The sequence below is a fragment of the Limanda limanda genome, chromosome 19, assembly GCF_963576545.1.
Source record: "Limanda limanda chromosome 19, fLimLim1.1, whole genome shotgun sequence".
NCBI classification, from domain to species: domain Eukaryota; kingdom Metazoa; phylum Chordata; class Actinopteri; order Pleuronectiformes; family Pleuronectidae; genus Limanda; species Limanda limanda.
Window position 1 is genome coordinate 19,152,218 of NC_083654.1, and position 18,747 is coordinate 19,170,964.

At 43.8% G+C, this 18,747-nt stretch overlaps 1 protein-coding gene across 1 annotated transcript; it reads left to right on the plus strand.

Moving 5' to 3' along the window:
• The first annotated feature begins 1,107 nt into the window (after nucleotides 1–1,107).
• On the plus strand, nucleotides 1,108–17,260 carry ago3b (argonaute RISC catalytic component 3b). The gene is made up of 20 exons (XM_061092951.1): nucleotides 1,108–1,229; nucleotides 1,388–1,674; nucleotides 6,757–6,928; nucleotides 7,027–7,147; nucleotides 7,254–7,462; nucleotides 8,605–8,741; nucleotides 9,112–9,246; nucleotides 9,401–9,488; nucleotides 9,583–9,730; nucleotides 9,984–10,103; nucleotides 10,901–11,044; nucleotides 11,613–11,746; nucleotides 12,700–12,884; nucleotides 12,990–13,149; nucleotides 13,270–13,360; nucleotides 13,715–13,909; nucleotides 13,987–14,121; nucleotides 15,358–15,459; nucleotides 15,583–15,782; nucleotides 16,967–17,260. Exons 2-20 carry the CDS (start codon nucleotides 1,656–1,658, stop codon nucleotides 17,073–17,075), a joined length of 2,604 nt encoding a protein of 867 aa, XP_060948934.1. The 5' UTR covers nucleotides 1,108–1,229; nucleotides 1,388–1,655; the 3' UTR covers nucleotides 17,076–17,260.
• The last annotated feature ends 1,487 nt before the right edge of the window (nucleotides 17,261–18,747 follow it).

Genomic DNA, 18,747 nt, shown 5'->3' on the forward strand with positions numbered 1-18,747 from the left:
TGAAACATCCGGGACACAACTTTTGTGTTTTTTCAAAGTATTCTATTGAGGAATAAAAAGTTTGCAGGAAGTGACGTTTTCAGTTTAGTTGGTATTTCCTGACGGATTTCCCTGAGAGGAGGAAGGTTTGTGGTTTGTCAAGTTAAACAGAATTAGTCAGGTTAGCCACACCGGAAATCTCACAATTCTCCTTTTACTATCAGAAACACATAACATACACAAATACACATGAATACAGCGTAATTTACTTAAGGAAAAGCAGCAATTTCCAAGTGAAAAATCATGTAAATGCCTACACTCATTCCACTTAAAACAGATTTTTGATTAGTTGAGAAAATAAAATGATAGAAATTTCCCTACGCCCTATTATTATTCTATAATTTAATCTATAGCAGTGCTTGTTTAATTTACTCCATATTTATATCAATCAGCAATTTTACTTTAATTTAGGCCCCTCAACTGTTTCAGATACGAAGCTTCAATATTTATAGTTGACGTAGTTTTTTAATTTAAAATTTCACAAGCTGGTTAACCTAATATTCTAGTAGAGTGACTTTAAATCTGAAAATTAACGAGCAACGATAACTTTAACACAAATACAGAGGAGTGCAATATTTCCCCCCTCTGAGATAAATCACCAATTATAGAAACACTCATATTACGAATACCTCAAACTAGTATTTGGGATTGATATTTGAGTTGAGTAACTGTAATCAGTTACTTTCCCACAGCTGAGAGTAGAGAAATAAGAAATTAACAGAAATCTCACTTTACTCTATTAATATTAAACTCCTCCGATCTGCAATAACTCCACAAAACCAGCACCGTGGCATATTTGCACTATTGCACATAATTGCACTACTGTTTTTTTCTCCAGTTGAATATATATATTTATACATATATATTTTATGTTCTATTTTAAATGTTTAACTCAAGCATTTTACTGCCAGCGACTGCTTAATGTTATTGTTGTGCATTTGATAATAAACTCTTGAATCTTGACTCTTAATCCACCGTGGTGCTTTTGTTTTGAAGGAGCCGTCCCGGAAGTCGCTTGCGTGTCTTCCTGTGAGCTTGCGGTCCGAGCGGGAGAGGGCGGTGTGAAGAGCCGGACTCAGACCGGGTCTCTAGCCGACACACAGGAGCAGGACGCCGGGGACGAGAAGCTCCGTAACATCGGTGTGAAAAGGCCGTGAACTCACCGGGGGGACCGACACAGCAACTGCCGGGTAAACGTCCCCGTCGCGCCCGTGTCCCGGTCACTAGTTCCCGGCTAGTTGCGAGCAGGCTAACCGCTAGCTTGTTAGCTTCGGGGGAGAAAAAAATCCACCACCTCCTTTTCCTCCAAACACTCAAAACTTAATATCTAAAATCCTTCTTCTTCCAGGTTTTTATACCGAATCGAACTTCGAGGGCTCGACGCGGGGACGTTGCCGGGGAAGAGTGCGCTGTCACCCGGGGAGCAGGTCGGTCGAGCGGCGGGGGGAGAGAGCACTTTCCAGCCCAGGGAACCCCGACGCGGCCCGGGTGCACATCCGCCTGTCAGCCGGGGGGAGCCGGGGGAGGCTCCGAGGGCTGTCGCCAACTTTCCTGGAAGTTTTTTTTGCAGAAATCCAATCGCAGGGAGCCGGGTCAACCGGACCGAGACCTCATGAATGGAAATCGGAACAACAGGTGGGGACCGACGGCCATGCTGAGCTGAGCCGAGCCGAGCCGAGCTAGTGTGGTGGTGGTGCTCAGGTGCAAGGGGTTATTTTCAGACTGCACCCGGGCCAACAAGTGTGTTAAAGTTAAACTGCTTGGGTTTATCCTGCACATCTCAAACTACACACAACCACACACAGAGAGAGAGAGAGAGACACACACACACACACACACACACATCTGAAAAAACACACACACATCTCTAAAAACACACACACACACACACCTGCTGTAGATGCTCCTGTTTTAAACACGATGCTCACTTTGTAGTGAATATGTTTCCCAGTTAAACTACTTGGGTTAATCCTACACATCTCAAACTACACACAACCACACACACACACAGAGACACACACCACAACACACACACCTGCAGTAGATCCTCCCGTTTTAAACACGATGCTCACTTTGTAGTGAATCTGTTTCCCAGTTAAACTACTTGGGTTAATCCTGCACATCTCAAACCACACACACACACACATCTAAAAAAAAAACCACACACACACACAAAAAACACACACACACACACACACAGCAGTAGATCCTCCCGTTTTAAACGCAATGCTCACTTTGTAGTGAATCTGTTTCCCAGTTAAACTACTGGGTTAATCCTGCACATCCTAAACCACACACACATCTCAAAACACACACACACACACACACCTGCAGTAGTTCCTCCTGTTTTAAACACGATGCTCACTTTGTAGTGAATCTGTTTCCCAGTTAAACTACTTGGGTTAATCCTGCACATCTCAAACCACACACACACACACATCTAAAAAAAAAACCACACACACACACAAAAAACACACACACACACACACACAGCAGTAGATCCTCCCGTTTTAAACGCAATGCTCACTTTGTAGTGAATCTGTTTCCCAGTTAAACTGCTGGGTTAATCCTGCACATCTCAAACCAAACACACACACACACACACACACACACATCTCAAAAAACACACACACCTGCTGTAGATCCTCTTGTTTTAAACACGATGCTCATTTTGTAGTGAAGCTGTTTCCTGAGAGTTTTGACTTCAGCAGTCTCTCTTATTCAGCCCAGCCCCAGAGAGTAGGTTAAATAGCAGACAGGCACACACACACAGGCACACACCTCTCTGTGCAATGCAACACAACGACACAGCATCAACACACCACGTGCTGCAGGAATGATCCTACACCTGTGTCCAACAATCTCAACCTGAGGTGTGAAACCACATTTAACACCACTTTAGATCCAGATTTGTATCTGGATCTGCACCAAATTGCAGACGCCCCCTTGTTTCCATCAAGATCCAGGCGTTAATAAATGCACATGTTCAAAAAAACGCCAAATTAAGATGGAAAATAATGAGAATATAACAACCTAAATTTATGTAGGGCCTTTCCGAAGGACGCTAAAAGAAAAGTAAAGTTATTTACACAAAATATTGGAAAGAAAAACCTCCTGGATCCACTTCCTGACCCAAGTACACATCAAGATTTAATAGGTTCTGGCCCTGACCCAATCTTCCACCAAATTTCATGGTCGTATTGGAAACATATCCTCTAAGTGTCACATTCCCTTTAAATTCAATCAAATTGCACCAAATTGCACATGCCCATGAATATCAGTCCTCTAAATAAACTTAATAATACAAACGGAACATGATTATCTTCATTAAATAAGGATTAATTGCACGACTGTTGCTTTAGGGTGTACCTAATAAACTGACACCCGAGAATATAGTTGTGAGTGAGTTGTCAGGTCGTCATAAAGCCTGGAAACACACAATTCAAATGTCCTGCTCCAGCTTACTGTTTGTCAGCTGGGATTTGCCGGTCATTTTTGAGCCTTATTGTGTCTGTGTGTGTGTGTGTGTGTGTATGTGTGTGTGTGAGAGTGTGTATTCGTGCCCCAAAACCAGTCTCACAGGTTCCTTTGCATTGTCGACGTCATTCTTTGTGGCCTGTCACAGGCAGGTGATGATCCCATCAGGTGTGTCTGAAGCCTGAGAGTGGCTGGCTCTCTCTCAGGGGGGTGTGTGTTGTGAGTGGGTGTGTGTGTGTGTCATTTGTGCGTCTTTAAAAGTGCAGCCTCGCTCACACCAGCTGCTGCCATAGTTACCTCAACTGTTGAATAGTGTTCAGTTAACTGCCTGTGTTAATTACAAGTCAATCGAGCGCGGCAGGACACAAGTCAATTCACTCTGCTGGCATGGGTCACGGGTTGTGAGTCACTGCTTGTGTGATATTGATGCTCTCGGGGTCGCTGGTGAACTGGGAGCACGACGAAAAGGGCCAAACTGGTTCACTGAAACTGACCCATTAACTAACCTCCCACTTTCTGCTGGGAGAGCTCAGAAAAAAGCTTTATTAGAGACGTGATTCGATTTAGAGTCTATCAGGGATTTGATTAACGAGCTGACGCCTATTAGATCCAAAATATAACGACATAAAACCAAGTTCGTTGTTCTTGCCATCCAAATCTTTGTTACTTGATTAAAACTGAAAAATAGGGCCACAGCTAAAGTTTATTCCATCAACTTTTTAAACTCGCTTCACTTAAGTTTAAGTTATGTATCTAGAAAAGAAATGCTAAAATCTCTTTTTTATATTCTACATTATTGTCAGTATCTTTTGTATCAAACGTTTACTCAAACTCAGATCTGAAGATATGATCTTGAGCTTTAGGAGGTCGTCATGAGCACTTTTCAGGTTTTTATGACTTAAACAAACAATCAAAAATAACAGGGTGAGAATTATTATTTTCAATTAACTTATTTTATTTATAGAGTCATTGACAGCAATTGATCTTCCAATTATAATTTTTGACTGATTCATTAATGATTCAGTCATTACAACGTCCAAAAGCTGTTAAAAGACATATAATGACGAATCACATTATAAAACACATTCAGTTGGATGGAAAATTTAATTTAATTTTAAAATAAAACTGAGTGACCTATTGATCTATAGTTTATCGGAGTAGTCGCTAATTATTCAGTCAGTGTGAAACATCTTGTGATATATTTGGTATTTTTTATTAAAGCCTGGATCTTTTTCACAGGTTTTACAGATATTTAACCTAAGAAACGGTTTTGCAGGGTTGAAAAGATTAAACTTAAATTCTCAATAATTCAATATCAGCTTTACATAAAAAAAATTTCATCAACATTTGTGAGGGGACGATTGCACAGTAATGTGTGTGGATTAAATGTCAGCTCCTACCGGTCGTGTGGTGCATGTGTTTGATGAAACATTCTGATAACTGCTCATTATTCTCCATTGTTGCTCATTCTACAAAGAACCTTTTGCTTTTTTTAAAGTCTTAACTGGTGAAAAAGCTGATAAAATAACCTTCTGCTAATTTTAATCATAAAACTTCAAATTTATTAAAAAACAGCCGTTTTCCAGTCACATTAAACCAAGAATATCTGTTTGCATCTGTTCTCCCTCCTCCTTGCGGCATGCTTTTGGTTGCCATGGAGAAACCGTAGCAACATGGGCACCGTCGCCATGGGAACAGCACATAGGAGGAAGCGAGCTGGGGACACATCAGCAGAACGTGCAGTCTTTCCCTGAGTGTCCTCACGGCAGGTCCAGGGTCAGCCCTTGACCCCGAGAGCAACTCTGTGTAACAGCCTGGAACTGCTTTCATGTTTTACACCCACAGTCACATTCTTCACCACCGACACACAACTGGATTCACGTGTACACAACATTACATTATGCTATTTTCACAGCTTGACCTCTGTGCAGACTTTGTCATGTTGGTCATTATGTGTGTGTCTGTGTGTGTGTGTGTGTGGATCCTCTGAGTCACATTTGTGGAAATTGTGTGGTTGTGTGATGTCAATTCTTTTCCTCTCCCAAGTACTTTCCACATTGGCATTTCTGAAAATTGGTGTCAAATGGTCACGTTGTGTCAGCCGCCTACTTCTCCTCGTCCGTCAGGAGGAATCTGCTTCTGCCGACGAGCTGGTCTTTTATTCAAAATGTCGCTGAACTCCACAAGCTTTTACACGGCCTTTATCAGATTGACCTGGGTTGAAGTGGGGGGGGGGGGGGGTGGTTATCGGGTTTTTAATCTTTGGCGTCTCCCTGATCGTCCTCGGTCCCCAGCAGCCACCATCTGCTCGTTCCTCCTCACTAACCACTTCCTTCCGACAGTTTGCCCTCGTTTCGGAGCCCTCCATTTATTTTAAAAGGCTTCCACACGCTCGTGATTACTGGTTTGGGCTTCGGTTCAGCTGTCATTGATTCCGTAATTGTTCCAAATTAAAATGAATACCGAGGGAGGGTGTTCAATAAAAGATTGAATGTTGTAGGGCAATATTACAAGAGCATCAAGTAGAAGGAGACACTATAAAAGTATAACCTGCAGGAAATACTGAAACATTAAGACAAATCTGTCATTGACTATAATTCATAATTCAGACCCTTTTTATATTCTACATTATTGTCAGTATCTTTTGTATCGAACGTTTGCTCAAACTCTGAGATCTGGAGATATGATCTTGAGCTTTAGGAGGTCGTCATGAGCACTTTTCAGGTTTTTATGACTTCAACAAACAAACAATCAAAAATAACAGGGTGAGAATAATTATTTTCAATTTACTTATTTTATTTATGGTTTAATTGTTATCAATTGATCTTTCAATCACCATTTTTTGAAAGATTTATTAATGATTCAGTCATTACAACGTCCAAAAGCTGTTAAAAGACTTTCTAATGACGAATCACAGAATAAAACACATTCAGTTGGATGGAAATTGAAATTAAAAATATAAATAAACTGAGTGACCTTTTGATCTATAGTTTATCGGACTAGTTGCTGATTATTCAGTCAGTGTGAAACATCTTGTGATATATTTGGTATTTTTATTAAAACCTAGATCTTTTTCACAGGTTTTAAAGATATTTAACTTAAACGGTTTTGCAGGGTTGAAAAGAGGAAACTAACATCAAGAAATACTGAAACATTAAGACAAATCTGTCTTTCATTGACTATAATTCATTGATTTTCCTTGTGATTAATTTGTGTTTCCACTTGTTCTCGTTGTTGTAGACGACGCTGAAGCCCCGGCCCTCTTTGCGTTGCCACGGCGACCTGGCCATGGCACCATCGGGAAGCCCATCAAGCTTCTGGCCAACTGCTTCCAGGTGGACATCCCCAAAATCGATGTCTACCTGTACGAAGTGGACATCAAACCGGACAAATGTCCCCGGAGAGTCAACAGGTACCAGGAAAAAAACCCAAAGCCTTCAGACCAGTTTGATTCCACACTGATGAAGGTTTGGTAACAATCTGACTCCTTTTCTTGGGTTGTCCTTCCAGGGAGGTGGTGGACTCCATGGTGCAGCACTTCAAGGTGACTATCTTTGGTGACCGTCGGCCAGTTTACGATGGGAAGAGAAGCCTTTACACCGCCAACCCACTTCCTGTCGCCACCAGTGGGGTAAGAACCGCAACCGTCCCCTGTTCAGCTTGATAAAGATCCTGAGGGTTGCGCAAGAGGCTGCTGTGGACAGAGCCTGATCCTGTGGTGTTGTCCTCCTCCTCAGGTGGATCTGGACGTCACCCTGCCTGGCGAGGGGGGGAAGGACCGCCCGTTTAAAGTCTCCATCAGATTCGTGTCGCTGGTCAGCTGGCACATGCTGCACGAGGTCCTGAATGGAAACGGCGTGGTGGAACCCCTGGACCTGGACAAACCCATCAGCACCAATCCTGTTCACGCCGTGGATGTGGTCCTTCGACACCTTCCCTCCATGAAGTGAGTTCCCTCACGTGGACGTCTGCAGGGATTTGCTTTTTCGGTTTACCTGAACCGTGTCACAGGTTCAGCCCTGGAGCCGTGTTTTTCTGTTATTTGATCATGAAACATGACCTGAGGATCCCTGCATCCTGGAACCACTGTACAGTCCCTTGTCACTTATTGTAGCAGGAGCAATTGGGTATAATTACTCAACAATGCCACAGATACATTTATTTATTGTATATTTGATGACCCAGGTGGGATTAAACATGGAAAGGTGGATTAAAACATCTCTACGTAAACTACCTTGTTTCATTGAGATGAACTAAAACCTTGTGTGGTCCCTAGGGTTGCAAAATTCCGGGAATATTCAAAGTTGGAAACTTTCCACGGGAATAAACGGGAATATACGGGAATTAACGGGAATAAACTGGAAATGTTATGGGTAATTTATACTAACTGTATTTACCTTGTCATATACAGACATAAATACAAACATTTTGTTGTGTCATAGGCTGATTTGAGCCCTGAGGAAACTTTGGGCACTTGACTATATGCTTCTGCATCGTTGTGTCATTCTTAACATAGGTCTTTGCACAGTATTTGCAAATGTACACAGCCTTTCCTTCTACATTGGATGGGGTGAAATGTCTCCACACATGAGATAGTGCACGTGGCATTGTTCTGTAGAATAAGATGAGAAAAAAGATTGTAAAAAAACACTAATGCAATGCCAGAGATATAAATAGTTAGCAAAACAATTGGAATCGTCTGTAAACATATTTTACAATTGATGGATAAATTAATGGAAATAGGCTAGATGAACAGATGAACAATCCTCAATCAGCATGCTAATATATTTTCCCCAGTAATATCATTGAAACTTACCTGACTAGTCCTGCACACTACAGCAGGCCTCAGTAGCCCTGCTGTAGTGTGAAGGATGCTGGAAATTATCTATGTTATAATAGAAAGTTTCTGGAAATTGACCGCATCCTTACTCCTTTGCAACACTAGTGGTCCCCTGTGGTTTCACACCTGGAACCCTTGGGGAGCCTTCGTGTTGTTGAGGGAGCGCAGGTCACAGCCCTGGGGGAGCGTTTTATTTTGGTGCTCTGCTGATCTCTGTGTCATGCTTGTGTCTCTAATGTCCTCCCCAGGTACACCCCCGTCGGACGCTCCTTCTTCTCCTCCCCAGAGGGCTACGACCACCCGCTAGGGGGAGGAAGGGAGGTCTGGTTCGGGTTCCATCAGTCGGTTCGGCCGGCCATGTGGAAGATGATGCTCAACATTGATGGTGTGTAAACGTGAAAGTTGGAACATTTAAAGAAACGGCTTTGGGAAATAACATCATTGGTTTTCTAGCAGAGAAACAGGATAATTAATTCACACTTAAACTTAACCACATACTGTATTAGGGTAGGTCTTAATGCTAAGCTAACTAGCTGGTGCCTTTAGCGTCTAATTTGACAGACAGATATGAGTATTTTCAATCTTCTCATCTAACACAAGAAATAAGCATTTTCAAACCTTCAACACTTAAAGTACCAATTTTAATCTCAGCTCTGTTATAGAGAGATCATTTTAAAAGAGTATAACTAATATCAGAAGGATCCTCTTCTCCAGATACAGTGTTTACAGTGTGACTTTGTTCTGTGTTGTTTCAGTGTCGGCCACAGCCTTCTACAAAGCCCAGCCAGTCATCCAGTTCATGTGCGAGGTCCTGGACATCCACAACATCGATGAGCAGCCGCGGCCGCTCACCGACTCCCACCGGGTCAAGTTCACCAAAGAAATCAAAGGTATGTCACCAGAGACCAGTCGGCCTCGGCTTGTTTCCTTGTCACCGTCTGCAGCTCTGTTCTGTCGTCTGGGAAGTTTTATCTCATGAATGAGGAATCTGGGCCCGTTTAGTTGTTCCACTCATTGAATCTGGATGGCTCCACCCTTTCACAGGTCTTAAAGTGGAAGTGACACACTGTGGAACCATGCGTAGGAAGTACCGAGTCTGCAATGTAACCCGACGCCCCGCCAGCCTCCAGACGTACGTTTCCACACCTCACTCCTCGAGCTGTTGCTCTGCACTCTGTCTCCGGCTTCCCTCTAACCGGAGCTTCTCGTTGCTGTCGAACCCGCAGGTTCCCGTTGCAGCTGGAGAATGGTCAGACAGTGGAACGCACGGTGGCGCAGTACTTCAGAGAGAAGTACAGTCTGCAGCTCAAGTACCCGCACCTGCCCTGCCTGCAGGTGGGCCAGGAGCAGAAACACACCTACCTGCCCCTGGAGGTAAGGACCCACGGTGGAAATAAATATTAAAGTTGCCGAAAGTCCTTCAGAGTCGTTGGCTCCCAGGCTGCTGCAGAGACTGGAGGACAGACCTGTCTCACTGGAGGACAGACCTGTCTCTCAGGAGGACAGGCCTGTCTCTCAGGAGGTCAGGGTCAGGAGGAGATAGGGTTTTGTAAAGGAAGAGGAACAGGACAAGTTGGGTTTTCGGGCTCGGTTTTACAACTGGATCAACTGTCGTTTTCCCATCCAGGTGTGCAACATAGTAGCTGGACAGCGCTGCATCAAGAAACTCACGGACAACCAGACGTCCACCATGATCAAAGCAACCGCTCGCTCTGCACCGGACCGGCAGGAGGAGATCAGCCGGCTGGTGAGTTCCCTCTGGACCAGGAGCACAAAAACCTTTTCCTTCCTCTCTGTTAGGGACGTCACGAGAACCGATACCTACGATACCTTTCGATGCTAACATAACAAAACGATGCCGATGCCCAAGTTTTTGAAGTACCGTAGGCACCGTCAGCTTCGATGCCAGCAGCTGTTAGCAACTTAGCATTAGCATCAGTGCTGCGCTAGTCGACTTTTACATTCTGAAAACCAAGACGGCAACTGCGGCTGCAGCGTTCGCCCCACCTCGACTTGTTTATTAAAAAGGCACAAAGAGTCGTGTATGGAAGTATTTTGCGTTTGACGCCGGGTTTACACCGGACACGGAAGCAACGCCGCCGCTCCGCGCTAATCCTTAGCGCGCCGGCACATGGTTGTTTACACCGGAAGCTGAAGCGGCGCATGGGAGTGGATGGGAGCCAGCTGTTATTTAAGGCTTGGTGCTGCGCTTACGAGTCGCTTTGGCGTCGCTTCAGCGTCCGGTGTAAACCCGGCGTGAGGCAGATGTATCATTTAATGCATTACGTGTCTCACAACAAAGCGTCACTCACATGCGACCGCAACTACCGTATAACCCTCAGTATATGCGCAGCGCAAGCACATTGAATTACCGTATATGACATTAACAACATCCAAATAATGCACTTTTTTTTTTACCGTGGTATCGAAATTGGCATCGAGAATCGTGTTATTTTACTGGTATTGGCACCGACTACTGAATTTTTGGTATCGTGACACCCCTACTCTCTGTAAAGTAAAACTTAACGTTCCGTCTCCTCTCAGGTGCGGAGCGCGAACTACGAGGCCGACCCGTTTGTCCAGGAGTTCCAGTTCCGCGTGCGAGACGAGATGGCTCAGGTGATGGGCCGCGTGCTGCCGGCCCCCATGCTGCAGTACGGCGGCAGGGTGAGCTCTGAGCCGTTTATGGTACTTTCCCTTTAAATCACGCTTCACATGCATGTGTTTGTCGGCGAGTCCTGAGCAGGGTTTCCTCGGGTGTGGATGAATAATCCTAAATTGGGAAAAAAGACTATTTATCTGTATTTGAACACCTTTTTTAAATGATCCTTTAGTGCATTTTATTTACTAAAACATAAGACTCAGATATTTTTACGGTTTCAAATGAGGAAACCCTGTGATTAGTGTCTTTAAATTTATCTTAGATTGTTTTTATGTTAGTTTTCACTGTACACACTTTATGATCACACTCTCTGATCACACCTGGTCACACCTTCCTTTTATTACCTTTAAGAAATGATTATTATAATTTTGCACGCCTGTCATAAAAGTAAGCTCTTGCATCACAGCTCTTTTGCATGACTCAATCGAAAGTCTGCACGGATCAAATTTAAACATCAATTTGACTCTGATGCCACAATCAGCTCACCAGTCACTGCCTGAATCCCTTGACTCCACACAGTGTGTGTGTGCCCATGCATTGCATGTGTGTGGTGTCAGTCAGTCCCAGCAGATCAACCCTGCACTGTCGTTTCAGAACCGCACGGTGGCCACGCCCAGCCACGGCGTGTGGGACATGAGGGGGAAGCAGTTCCACACCGGAGTGGAGATCAAGATGTGGGCCATCGCCTGCTTCGCCACGCAGAGGCAGTGCAGAGAGGAGATCCTCAAGTGAGTTCACTCGTCCTGATTAGGGTTGCAAAATTCCGGGAATATTCAAAGTTGGAAACTTTCCATGGGAATTAATGGGAATATACAGGAATTAACGGGAATATATGGGAATTAACGGGAATACACTGGAAATGTTGTGGGTGATTTATACTAACTGTATTTACCTTGTCATATACAGACATAAATATAAACATTTTGTTGTGTCATAGGCTGATTTGAGCCCTGAGGAAACTTTGGGCACTTGACTATACGCTTCTGCATCGTTGTGTCATTCTTAACGTAGGTCTTTGCACAGTATTTGCAAATGTACACAGCCTTTCCTTCTACATTGGATGGGGTGAAATGTCTCCACACATGAGATAGTGCACGTGGCATTGTTCTGTAGAATAAGATGAGAAAAAAGTTTGTAAAAATACACTAATGCAATGCCAGAGATATAAATAGTTAGCCAAACAATTGGAATCGTCTGTAAAAATATTTTACAATTGATGGATAAATGAATGGAAATAGGCTAGATGAACAGATGAACAATCCTCAATCAGCATGCTAATATATTTTCCCAGTAATATCATGGAAACTTACCTGACTAGTCCTTCACTCTACAGCAGGCCTCAGTAGCCCTGCTGTAGAGTGAAGGATGCTGGGAGGTATCTGTGCATGTGATGGTAGAATGCACAGTGGAGGGTTGAAACTCAACGTGTAGCATGTGCTGCATTCCATACATCTTTAAAATAGAGTTTTGAATGATGTTTTTATTGCTCAGCGTTTAATTTGCGTATTTTTATTTTTTTTTTTCAAAATTCCCGAGCTAAACTTCCCATGGAAAGTTTCCGGAAAGTTTCCGGAAAGTTTCCGCCCCTTTGCAACCCTAATCCTGATTGTCGTTGAGTTTGAAAACTCACAGGTTCATATTCACAATGAAACTGAATGAGTGTTTCTCTTCTCCTGCTCAGGAGCTTCACTGACCAGCTGAGGAAGATCTCGAAGGATGCTGGGATGCCGATCCAGGGCCAGCCGTGCTTCTGTAAATACGCCCAGGGAGCCGACAGCGTGGAGCCCATGTTCCGACACCTGAAGAACACCTACGCTGGGCTGCAGCTCATCATCGTGATCCTGCCCGGGAAAACACCCGTCTATGGTACAGACGTGAATATTAAATATCAGATAAAGTTATCGAGTTAATCAGACAGATTTCACAGTTAATGTACGGTAATTAAAAATCAGTCCGATCTGTCCCCCGCAGCTGAGGTGAAGCGGGTGGGCGACACCCTGCTGGGCATGGCCACCCAGTGCGTTCAGGTGAAGAACGTGGTGAAGACGTCGCCTCAGACCCTCTCCAACCTCTGCCTCAAGATCAACGTCAAACTGGGAGGAATCAACAACATCCTGGTTCCACACCAGCGGTAAAGACTCCCTTTGTTTTGTTTTTGTCCTGGTGGCCTCTTCGCTTCTCCCTGTCAGCTGAGTGAAAGACGACCGATGAGTTGAAGGATCATTTTTCTGTCTCCTCTCCTCCCGTCCAGGCCGTCTGTGTTCCAGCAGCCTGTCATCTTCCTCGGGGCTGATGTCACTCATCCTCCAGCCGGCGACGGGAAGAAGCCATCGATCGCAGCGGTGAGACTTCGCTCCAGATAAAAGAAATACAACTTTTATTCTCTCTTAAAAAAACGACACATGTGGCAACAGCAGGATTTTTCGAACCCCTGAAGTGATTTTACACAAATTTCAGTGTCGACCGTCATTCTGATATTTTAACCTCCTGCAGCAAACTTGTAAAAAGGTCCACACCAAACACTAATTCAATTCCAATTTTAGTTTCTGGGCCTCATTTGAGACTTTATATCAGGAAACTGTTTGTGCTGTAACTTTATATTTGTGAATATATATACACTGGCCTCTCTATGGGGTTGTGTGTTTCTTATTTTCACATAAAGCACATCAATTTATCTGTTGGTGATTCCTCTGTAGGTGGTGGGCAGCATGGACGCCCACCCCAGCCGGTACTGTGCCACAGTGCGGGTGCAGAGGCCCAGACAGGAGATCATCCAGGACCTGGCCTCTATGGTGCGAGACCTTTTGATCCAGTTCTACAAATCCACGCGCTACAAGCCGACCAGGATCATCTTCTACAGGGACGGAGTGTCGGAGGGCCAGTTCAGACAGGTACCACGTTTCTCTCCCGAAGATTAAATCATGTAGTTTCCAATTTACAACGATACAAACCGTGTTTTTCCGTGCAGGTGCTGTACTATGAGCTGCTGGCGATCAGGGAGGCTTGCATCAGCCTGGAGAAAGAATACCAGCCGGGGATCACGTACATCGTCGTGCAGAAACGCCATCACACACGCCTCTTCTGTGCGGATCGCAACGAGCGGGTCAGCAGCACAGGACACGATTCCTCACACATCTTTAAACATGCATGTTGTTGTGTTTCACTGTTAGGGTTGCAAAATTCCGGGAATATTCAAACTTGGAAACTTTCCAGGGGAATTAACGGGAATTAACTGGAAATGTTGTGGGTAATTTATACTAACTGTATTTACCTTGTCATATACAGACATAAATACAAACATTTTGTTTTGTCATAGGCTGATTTGAGCCCTGAGGAAACTTTGGGCACTTGACTATATGCTTCTGCATCGTTGTGTCATTCTTAACATAGATCTTTGCACAGTATTTGCAAATGTACACAGCCTTTCCTTCTACATTGGATGGGGTGAAATGTCTCCACACATGAGAGAGTGCACGTGGCTTTGTTCTGTAGAATAAGATGAGAAAAAAGTTTGTAAAAAAACACTAATGCAATGCCAGAGATATAAATAGTTAGCCAAACAATTGGAATCGTCTGTAAACATATTTTACAATTGATGGATAAATGAATGGAAATAGGCTAGATGAACAGATGAACAATCCTCGATCAGCATGCTAATATATTTTCCCCAGTAATATCATTGAAACTTACCTGACTAGTCCTTCACTCTACAGCAGGCCTCAATAGCCCTGCTGTAGAGTGAAGGATGCTGGGAGTTATCTGTGCATGTGATGGAAGAATGCACAGTGGAGGGTTGAAACTCAACGTTCCATACATCTTTAAAATAGAGTTTTGAATGATGTTTTTATTGCTCAGCGTTTAATTTGCTTATTTTTTTTTTTTTTTCAAAATTCCCGAGCTAAACTTCCCATGGAAAGTTTCCGGAAAGTTTCTGGAAATTTACCGTAAACTTTCCACCCCTTTGCAACCCTATTCACTGTCAAAGGGAAAGTTTGATATCAGGGACACTGCTCAGGCCGGTTTAGAGCAATCTATTTAAATTAGGGCTGGGCAAGTTAACTCGTTTTAATCGAGTTAACTCAAGTGATGAGTTAACTCGATTGTTTATCCGCCAATTATTTTCTTTTTTCCTGTTCTGCAGCAGTCTTTCACAAAATAAAAGCCTGACTTTCACAATAAAACAATAAATAATCAAACCTGAGTGAATGCGAGATAAAATAATGAATCGAGTTAACTCATCACTTGAGTTAACTCGAGTTAACTCCATTGAAACGAGTTAACTTGCCCAGCCCTACTTTAAATGTATGTTTCCTTACACGAGTTTATGTTTCACCCTCAGGTTGGACGAAGTGGAAACATTCCTGCCGGCACCACGGTGGACACAGACATCACCCACCCCTATGAGTTTGACTTTTACCTCTGCAGTCACGCTGGGATCCAGGTAAAAAAAAAAAAAAACCCCGTCTCTGCTTCACCCTAATGTTAGCAGCTCCTCGTTTGCTCCTCCCTCCGCGGAGCTTCCTGTCTCGGGGGGGGTGATTAAACCCTGCTCTCCGCCCCCCAGGGTACGAGTCGGCCGTCTCACTACCACGTGCTGTGGGACGACAACTGCTTCACCGCCGACGAGTTCCAGCTCCTCACCTACCAGCTGTGCCACACCTACGTCCGCTGCACCCGCTCCGTCTCCATCCCGGCGCCGGCCTACTACGCCCACCTGGTGGCGTTCCGCGCCCGCTACCACCTGGTGGACAAAGAGCACGACAGGTGAGGCTTTGTTTGTATGATTGATTGTATGAGCTGATTTCCTATTTCCTATCTGACAGATTCAGTCAGTTTGACGTATGTTGTGATTTGTTAAACTTGTGTATCTTTTGTTATATTTATCACTGTGCATGAGCAACCAAACCAATTTCCTCTCTGGGGATTATATGGGGGGTTATAAAGCTTTTCACCTACGTGTATAGCGAGTCGGTTAATTTGATATATAGATGGTTTAGATGGAGAGATTCAGTGATGGAGATCCTTTTCCAGGGTTCTCACAGTCATGGAAAACCTGGAAAAGTCATGGAATTAAAAATGTGTTTTTCCAGGCCTGGAAAAGTCAATGAAAAAAATAATCTCCCCCCAAAATTTTGGAAAAGTCATGGAAATTTGTTATATTCATATTTTCATGTCGTTCATTTTAGGGATGGGCATAATTAATAGACGATCGATTAATTAATCATTAAGAATTTTCGTAAATGACATTTATTCATCGATTAAAACTATTCTATTCTATTTTTTATTTTAATATAGCCTATAAATAGTGAAATTTAATATAATAATATTAATGATAGGGCTGGGCAAGTTAACTCGTTTTAATCGAGTTAACTCAAGTGATGAGTTAACTCGATTGTTTATCCGCCAATTATTTTCTTTTTTCCTGTTCTGCAGCAGTCAGCAACAGACTTTCACAAAATAAAAGCCTGACTTTCACAATAAAACAATAAATAATCAAACCTGAGTTAATGCGAGATAAAATAGTGTTAACTCATTACTTGAGTTAACTCGATTAAACGAGTTAACTTGCCCAGCCCTAATTAATGATTAATCGAAAATCGATCGTTAATTCTCCCAGCGATCGATTAAGACAATTTAATCGAATGCCCATCCCTAGTTCATTTATGCTGAGTTTTAAATAATTCATATGCTTTTAAAGAAATACACTCAAAACATAAGCAGGCATACTTGGGTTTGTGTCATTTAAGGTTTACTATATGCCCTGGAATTCTCATTGTAAATTTGAATACAACATTTTGTCACTTTTTCGCGTATACACCGAGATTCCACAAAATGTTCGGTCATGGAAATTTGGTTTAAAGTTATTGAAAAGTCATGGGTATCCATTGGTCAAAATGCGTATGAACCCTGCTTTTCATTAATGTGTTTGTTCTTCTTCTCCGTGGCAGTGCGGAGGGCAGCCACGTCTCAGGGCAGAGCAACGGCCGGGACCCCCAGGCGCTGGCCAAAGCCGTTCAGATCCACCACGACACATTGAGTACCATGTACTTCGCCTGAAGCCCTCCACCTTCCTCAGTCGCTCAGCCAGTCTTAAGGTCGGACCCCCCCAACGCGCCGGTGGAGCTCTGGTCACCGCGGCGGGACGGCGACGGCGGCAGCAGCTGCAGACTGCATCAGGATGAACGAAGCCAGAGAGGAGTCACAGCCACATTATGCAAATTTTGAAAAACCAGCCAATCGTTTCCCTGTGCTCCCGCATCACCGCCCCCCCCCCCCCCCCCCCTCCTCTCCTTCGCTTTATTTAAATCATGACGAATCGACAGCAGCTCAAACTTTTATTTTGCAGGGATTTTTCTTTTCTTCCTCGTGCGTGTGTGTGTGTGTTTAACTGACGGCGGCGGAGGAGAGGGGGGGGGGAAATACAACAAACTGATGATTCTTTGGTGAATGAGTGGGAATGAAGCCTCATGTCGAGCCCCAATGTCGCTGGTTTACGGTTTTTACACGTGTCTGTTTGTGTGTTTTCTCAGCTTTCTAGACACCGAATGTGTTGTTGTGTTGTCCGTGGAGCAAAAGTGCGTGATCGCCATAGCAACATTGGCGGGCTGCCCTTCGCCTGGGTTACCGACCGGCCTCCCTTTTTAAGCCAACGGTTCCCTCGCGGCCATCCAGCCTGACGGTGAGAACCGTAACCAACACAGACACTGAATGAAAATGTTTTTTAAAAAAAAAAAAAAGAAAAGCCGCGTACAGCTGCGTCTCGACGACATCGTGTATCGCTTGTTGCCTTAGTGCGAGACGCATAAAGTAGACTGTTAGACAACTTCTCTACGTGCTAGTTCAGCTTGGTACAGTTTGTTATACCAAATGTTTCCCCCGTGCGTTTTACTCCTCTTCCTATTTATGAGTGTTATTTCCCCCCTCCCCCGTCTTTAGTTTTTAAATTCATATTCAGCAATAGAACAGAGTGGACGACTTATATCTTCTGACGACAACAAGCGCTTTTAACCCCACCCCAACAACCCCACCCATCAACAAACTGATAATGTCAAGAGCTCCGTCAGTGCAATAAGGTGCTAATGCAGAGATCCAGGCTCAGCGCTGAACGAGTAATTCTGTCGTCATAAGCGAGTTCTGGCAAGTGGCGGTGAACCTCGGCTTCAGGAATGTAAAGTATTTGACGTCCTCGCGGGTCAGTCGGAGGTCGGAGGGTGCGTTCGGAGAAGAGTAATCAAAGTGCCTAACGTGGTTTAAAGAGAAGTGAAGTGTGTGTGTGTGTGTGTGTGTAGGATGGAAGGAGGTTAAACGTATGTTGGTTCGGGCGCCTCTGTGTGAAGAACCCTGTGCTGTCACTGGAGTTTGGTTTCCCTACGATCAGGAACGAGCTCTTCTGATTTCAACATGTTTTTTAAACCGGATTATACAGCTTTATTTTGAAAAAAAAAAGACACATTTTCATTGGTTATAAAGTTCTGCAAACCGTCTTTTTCCTACTATCACAAGTTCAACTCGATCATCGCCCACATCTCTGATGGATCCCAACTGGATAAATTAAGTTAAATGAAATTCGGTTAATCAGGCTCTCAAACTGTCTTTTGTTATGATAATTTAGATTCCCTTATAATAACCAGTAATTATGTCCAGCTTCACATGTTGAAATCATAAGACACATTCTCTCCATTCCAGGAGAAAACCCAGTCGTTCACACAGAGGAGTTTGTATTTCGCCG